Genomic DNA, 7588 nt, shown 5'->3' on the forward strand with positions numbered 1-7588 from the left:
GAAGAGTATCTAGGAAGACAAATTGGAAAGTAATTTGAAGAAGTGCTGGTAAGCACGCTTTTTAACATCTTTATTGGAGTATAATTGCTTTACAGTGGTGTGTTAGTTTCTGCTGTATAACCAAGTGAATCAGCTATACGTGTACATATATCCCCACATCCCCTCCCTCTTGCGTCTCCCTCCCACCCTCCCTATCCCACCGCTCTAGGTGGTCACAAAGCCCCGAGCTGATCTCCCCGTGCTACGTGGCTGCTTCCCACTAGCTATCTGTTTTACATTTCGTATGCACGCTTTTGATGGCCTAAAATATTTCGATAAAATGAAGGAGAAAGGACAATCAAGATGGTAAATTCTTAAACTATTCTTGGAGGTTCCTCAGTACTCTTCCCATCTATTCACTTTCTCTTCTGTAGTAAAATAAACATGACATTCCCTACCCCTTCCATATTATTTTCCTAAGGCTACCATAACAAATTACTACAGACTTGGATGGCTTAAAACAACAAACTTTATTCTCTCACAGTTCTGGAGGTTAGAAGTCTGAAGTCAAGGTGTGAAACATGCAGGCGAGAACCCTTCCAGCTTCTGACGTTTACCGGTAATCCTTGCTTTCCACATGCATCACTCCAGTCCCTGCCTCCATCATTCCTGTCTTCTCCCTGTGTGTCTGTGTCTTTTCTCCTTAGAAACATCCCAGTCACATTGGACTAAGGGCCCACTCTACTCCAGTATACTCATTTTAACTAATTATATCTGCAAATACCCTATTTCCAAATAAGGTTACATTCTGAGATAATGGGGGCTAGGACTTCAACATATCTTTTTTGGGGACCAAAATTTAACCCATAACAACTTCTTATACTTAAAACTGAGCTCCTATAGCTTGTTTTTTTTCTCTACGGCAACTTAAGAAACTAACTTAATGACTATCTCACAGACACTGAATCTGAAAAAAAAGGTCCGATTTTGATCTAATAAAAAACTTGACAACATTTGACATATGAATTTGTCTGTTATCTTCTTTTTTATGGAAACTCTTTTACATTATTGCTAAAGGAACCATCATTTGACCAAGTTCTTCTTAGGAGTTGTGTATCAGAACGATTCTCGTTCAGTCCAGCTAAAACATCTCAGTTTAAGAGACTACTGACTGTAGCCCTCTCTTTACAACGTGGGCTGGGGAAGAGACGGTCTGCGTGCAAAGGAAATAAAGCACATAGGCAGAAAGCAGAGCCAAGAGCAGAAGTGTGGGTAACATCTGAATGCCAGGCCCCAATTATTCCTGGGCTCAGGTGCACGCCTGTTACGGCAGTCTGTGAGTCACTCTGTATCCTCATAACCTTCTTTTAGTTTAATATAATTTGAGTTAGGTTTCAATATTTAGTTTAGAAAGCACCTCTCACCAGTGCCCCTGTGTGGCAGAACCCTAGGAGGTGATACTCAGGGTAATCTGCATCTGTACTGTCCAATACGGCAGCCACCAGCCCCACGTGGCTATTTAATGAAAAGGAAATAAAACTAAAAAAAATGCAGTCACATTAATCGCATTCCAAATGCTCAGTAGCCACATGGGAGTAGTGGCCACTACGCTGGCTAGCACAGGCAGAACATGTCCATCACCGCAGAAAGTTCTGTTGGACAGCCCTAGTCTTCGCGAATGGCTCCCCCTGGAGTTACAGAGGCACGATCAAGATGAAAGTCCACACAGGGCAGCTTTATTTTCAAGGCCCGACATATAGTAAATCTTGCTTGTTAAAGCTGTATTTTATTTCCAACTAAGGTTATCAGTTTCCAGAATTTCAAGTGTCTTAGAGTTTTCTGTTCCCTTTAGGGATGTGAATTTTAAGTGTCTCTTTTAGGGTAAAGTTCCTTGAACTGGGAGTTGATACCTGACTTCTTGGTCCATTACCACGTGACAGTATTAGTTTCCTACTGCTGCTATAACAAACTTAGTGGTTTAAAACAACACAAATTTATTATCTTACATTTTTGTAGATGGGAAATCCGACATGGGTCTCACTGGGCTGAAGTTAAGGTGTCAGCAAGGCTGTTCCTTTCCGGAGGCTCCAGGGTAGAATTTCTTTGACTTCTCTGTCCCTTGGCTCTTGGCCCTCTTTCATCTTCAAAGCTAGCAATGGCCGGCTGAACCTTCCTCATATCACACCACTCTGACACATACTGGTGCCTCCCTCTTTCACTTCTAAGGACCCTTGTGATTACATGAGGCCCAACCAGATAATCCAGGATAATCTCTCCATCTCAATGTCAGCTGATCAGGACACTTAATTCCATCTGCAACCTTAATTCCCCTTTGCCTAACCTAACCTAACATAGATACAAATTCTGGGGAGTAGGACATGGTCATCTTTAAGGGTCCATCACTCTACTTTCCAGTGATACTGGGCAGATGACTCTTTACCTCTGGTTTTTGCATTTGTAAAATTATGGAATTGGTCTATATGACCCCCTAAGGTCCTTTCCAGTTCTACCACCTAGGACTCCGAATTGACAAAAGTTAATAGTTACTGTTTTATCTGGTCTTTCACTGAATTTGGATTAAATACTTATTCTGAGATAATGTAACTCTGACTTTATGTTCAGAAGTGACTTCCAAAGGTATCGGGCCATGAATCTCCCAGAGTAAGTGTTGGCCAGAGCCCCAAACACAAACAAAGCCATTTATAAGGCAATGAAACTTTCTATTTAACATCAGAATGGAGATACAAATAATACACTTTCAAATGTATAGTATTAATACATTAAGTGTTTAAATTATAAGTTAAGGAAGTGGCATATAAATAGGTGTTAACTGATTCACACGAAAGGGTTTTAATGAGGGATAAATGAAGTGTTTTTTCATTTGTCTCTATTAGCTCTCACCAACTCCTTTTTTTGAATAGTCTGTTATTCATTGGATGAAAGTCATATGAGCAAAAAGAGCCAACTGTGGCCATACCGGTGTGGAAAACAGTCACCCAAATGAAACGCATTCAAACTCAAGGAAATGGAGTCAGAAGAAACTCCGGTAAGAAGAAAACAGTATTTGGGTTCTTTTGTATTTTAAATAATAGAGTAGTAGTAGTTCTATCATCCTGATCACTAAATAAGTGTTCTGATTAGAAATCAGAAGTTGATAGAAGGACTAAATCCTCAGCAGTGATTTTTTTTTTAAATCTATATCCTTAAAAAGTTTTCTTACCAATGACCCAATTATCAGATGGCACTTTCCACATTAAAATACTTCTAGTAATTTACGTTAGAATTGACATTTTATACATTGTCACAATGTACATAATCTGAAGAATACAGAAGTATTTTTTAATTTAATTATGTGAAACACAAATGCTGACTTGACATATGTTCACATGTAACTCTTTCTCTCAGTTTACAGCTCAACAGATTGGTGAATCCAGAGGAACTGCTATAAACACTATATACCTATAATGGAAAAAAAAAGAAAACTGTAGCATTAACCAGCAGAAGTAATATTAAAATTAGACCATTCTGAACAATGCACCTTAAAGTGTCAGGGGAAGTCTAAGAAAACAAATCCACAAAGAATATCAACTCCTCATTTCATCTAAATTTTAGCAAAAAAAAAATTTTTTTTTAAATCTTAACTACAGGAGTAGCAAAAGCATCTGGTTTTGATTTAAAAACCTATTTCATTTTCATCTCTTGATTGACTGAAGTAGTGAACTGGGCAAGGTGATAATAATAGAACAAAATGTACATTTGTGATTACTATTTTATTCTTCAAGCACATATAAGTTATCTACTTTAATCAACCTAATCCAAGAAAGCTGAGATTTATAAGGATGATTTTTCATTTTACAAAAGGATTAATATAGGATTTCTTTAAAAATATTTTCAGAAATACGGCACATATATACATATAAAATAAACTCACTCTTTTAAATAACAGACCATGCAGTGTATTCTATCTTATTCACAGCTAGGTTTTATCAGGAATTGTCCAACTGGGTGTTAGTTGTAATGACAATTGTAATAAAATCGTCATGCAGGAAGAAGTTTAACAATTGAATGCCCTGTTCTCATGGAAGTTTACACTCAAGTGTGGTATATGACAAACAGGTATTAAGAAATACACACACAAACAATGATAACTTGTCCTAAGTGCTAGGAAGGCACTGTGTACAGCACTATTAGATTTAAGGAAATACGATTTTGGTTTCATTCTTCAGCAGAACTTCCTTTGAACACAGTCAAAGTGTAATGATTAAAAATGATTATACTAAGAGATCCTTGAGCCAAGGTATTAAAAATTCATAAATTTGTCACAGACAGGAATATAGGTGCTGAAAAGTATAAACCTAATGAAAAAAGTCAAAACACATTATTTAAAAAGAGGTCAAATTAACTTGTACAGTCTATTCAATCCTAGAAAATCACATACTTACTGTATCGGTATTTCAAAAGTTTATTCCAACCCATTTCTTCTTTCATACTCTAAAACATCTTCATTATGTTGTTTTATGAGCTGGAAGCAGGTAAGAGTTAAAATCAGAAATGCAATCTTCCTGGCAACTTAAAGACGAGAAGGAGAAGATCAACTAATGATATTTATATTTTGCAAGAGAAAGAAGGATAGATTAAAAGAATTACAACTATTCTAGTTAGAAATAAAAGGCTAAGGGATACAAAAGTCCAAAAGCTATGAATGATATGTACTTGTTCACCATAATCTGACATACTATAAATTGGAGAAGGCAACCCTTAAAAGTTTAAATCCAACTTCTGCAAATAAGTTACTTCACTCAGTGGGTAATCAATGGAATGGAGAGCCTTCCCACAGAGGGGCTAAAGCAACAGGACAGAGCAGAACCTGGTTATTAGATGGGGTCGGTGGATGTGTACTATATTTCTAACCTCAGAAGTATGAAACTGTGAGTGAACGACCAACCCACATCCCCCAACTATGTATGTATTAATTGGATGTCACGGAGGACAGCCACTTTCTCAGAACCACTGTCTGACAGAATATGCAACTAGAACCATGGCTGATACAGGGTGACATGTGTTGCAAAGATCCAATATCAATCAGAGCTCTCAGCAACAAGTTTCTTTTTAGGAAAACTTTAAGAACGTATAAAGTTACATTATAACAAACATTATTTTGAAAGGATTAGTTACTAAGTTGTAAGTAACTTTCAACTTCTCTTCCGCCTTTCCATGTCAAAGAGCTGAACTACTTTAATGAAAAAAATCCCAAATAAGAGATCTAAGAGCTGGAGGTAGGCGGCAGTGGAGGAAAATTCCTAAACAAAACATTTAAATACTAATGTAGCACAGATACTTTTAAAAATTTTATCTATGGAGAGACAGTATTTCACAGTGGTCTACAGTATAGCTCTGAAGTCAGGGAGAACTTGGTTTGGCAAATTAATTTCTCCAAGTGTTTCCTACATCCGTAAAAGGTCAACAATAATAGTACCACCACATAGTGTTGTTGAAAAAATTAAACAAGTTTTTACAGGTAAAGCATTTGGCATACTGTAAACAAAGACAAAAAAGAAAGAAAGAAAGAAAAAGGCTGCTACACACTAGGTACAATTTCCAACAATGTATTTACACAAACATTGTTAAAATATTGTATCTTGTAAGTCCAATGGGATTTAATTTGTATAGCTTGTTCATTTACGATCTGTCCCTATGGCATCTGAAAAAAGTGCCTTCATAAAACCCCAACCTGCCTCCATCTTTATTAAGAAATAAACTAAAGGATAATATGTAGTAAAACTGCCATTCACGACAAAACCAGGCGAAGGAACAATGACAGAAATTTCAGCCTCATTATACTTTCTCGATGCCTCCGAAACCTTAATATTTTTTAGTCCTTGGAGAAATAGATTATTAGCAGTTACATAAATAACCTATGGTATGGGAGATTTGCTGCGCAACACTCAACCTCACACCGGTACTTGTCCTCTCCAGCGTGCTGGAGTAGCACGATTTAAGGGAGTATATACTTACATAGATCCACAAGAAAACGGAGGTGCCCAAGGTCAGTCCAACCTTCAGCCAGTCAGGTCTGCCTTGTGGCGGTTCCCGAATATAGAACTTTGACCGCGCTGAAGCTGAAAGGGGACAGAAAGGGTCTCTAAATCTATAACTTATCACACTGTAGGGATAAACCTGACATTTACAGGCGTATTGTCGCTTTTAATTCCCCCTTCTACTTCCTCATTTAAGCAGCCACAGAGAGGCCTAGTAACTCGCCCTGGGCCACCAGCAGGGCCAGACCGGGCTTTGGCGACCCTCCGACGTCTCGGGGGTGGGCGGATAGAAGCGCCCCCGGGAGGGTCTCCTTCTCCCGCGTCTGCAGGAGGAGGGACTCAAAGTCCATTCGCCGAGACCCCGAGGGGTCGGACGGCACTGGGAGGAGGGTGGGCGGCGGCTGACGGGGAGCCGGGGGTGGAGGCAGGCGTGGGCTCCGGGAGACTGGCCGGCGAAGGTCACTGCCGGACAAGCCCGGGGCGCAGCCGCCTCCTGCCCCTGCGGGGCTGGGTTCGCCCTGGGAGCCGCAGCCTGGAGGGTCGGGGCGGCCTGCTCGAGGAGGGACACTTACAGCCGCTCGGGAGCCTGGCCGGGGCCAGCAGCTTGGAGAAAGGGCGCAACAACGCGGACAGCGCCATCTTGCCGGGTTGAGCTCCGCCTCCTCCAGCCCCGCCGCTCTCGGGGGTCGGCGTCCGGCCAAGCGCCCCCTGGCGGGCGGAGGCGCGGAACCGCGGGCTCTGCGGCCGCGCCGCGTGCGGGCGCTAACCCCAAGAATTGGAGTTACCGCCTGGTACTCCAGCTCGTCTGGTCTCAGCCCTCAATCTGCACAGTGGGATTACGAAGGAGGTGATTACAAGGGGGAAAATAAAAGGTAGTTTAGCCGCGTCTCTGTCCTCGCAGAGTTTATTTCAGACCCCCACCCCAGGGACACTTACAAAGAGAGTTACCAAAATCTTCCTGCGTAAGCCGGGAAACTGCAAGTGAAGGGGGTTGAATAGTAGCATTTTGATCGAATTCGGTGTTTCAGGCACTGTGCCTTAATGCATCATTTGATTTACATGCACTATCATTTCACTTTCACAACGGCCGCAGGACACGCCATGATTATCATTCTCAATTTATAGACGAAGCTCAAAAGACAAGCTCTTCCTCCAAGGTGACATATTATATATACCTCATATTTGAAACGACCTCTTAACAGTTCCCAAAGTCTGTTTATACGCACTAGCACAGTAAAGCCTCACAACCCTGTGAGGAAAAGAGAATCCTAGTATTTCAGAAGTGCCCCGACCAGTTCAAGACCACACAGCTGGGGAAGTTGGGACTCGGACTTAGCCCACCCAACAGGTTTAAACAGTCCCCTGAGGCCATAAGCAGAAGAGCAGGCTCAAAGTGCCAAGTTCAAAGCGCCATTCGTGCTCACCTCTTTTTAGCTATATGATTTTTAGGCAAATTACTTAACCTCTCCATGCCTCAGTTTTATATCTGGAACAAAACACCTACGCTATAGGGTCGTTGGGAAGCTTAGAGCGTGTCTGGTGGTTTTAAACAACTTGCTTTTGCCTATCTC

At 41.0% G+C, this 7588-nt stretch overlaps 1 protein-coding gene across 1 annotated transcript; it reads right to left on the reverse strand.

Moving 5' to 3' along the window:
* Nucleotides 1–490: 490 nt before the first annotated feature.
* On the reverse strand, nt 491–6700 carry NDUFC1 (NADH:ubiquinone oxidoreductase subunit C1). Its single transcript, XM_024745172.1, has 4 exons — nt 6590–6700; nt 5995–6098; nt 4422–4501; nt 491–3438 (listed from the first exon to the last, which is right to left on the reverse strand). The coding sequence occupies exons 1-3, from the start codon at nt 6654–6656 to the stop codon at nt 4442–4444; spliced, it is 231 nt and encodes a 76-aa protein (XP_024600940.1). The 5' UTR covers nt 6657–6700; the 3' UTR covers nt 491–3438; nt 4422–4441.
* Between the last annotated feature and the right edge of the window lie 888 nt (nt 6701–7588).

The sequence above is a fragment of the Neophocaena asiaeorientalis genome, unplaced genomic scaffold (assembly GCF_003031525.2).
Source record: "Neophocaena asiaeorientalis asiaeorientalis breed wild unplaced genomic scaffold, Neophocaena_asiaeorientalis_V1.1 scaffold65, whole genome shotgun sequence".
Lineage (NCBI taxonomy): Eukaryota > Metazoa > Chordata > Mammalia > Artiodactyla > Phocoenidae > Neophocaena > Neophocaena asiaeorientalis.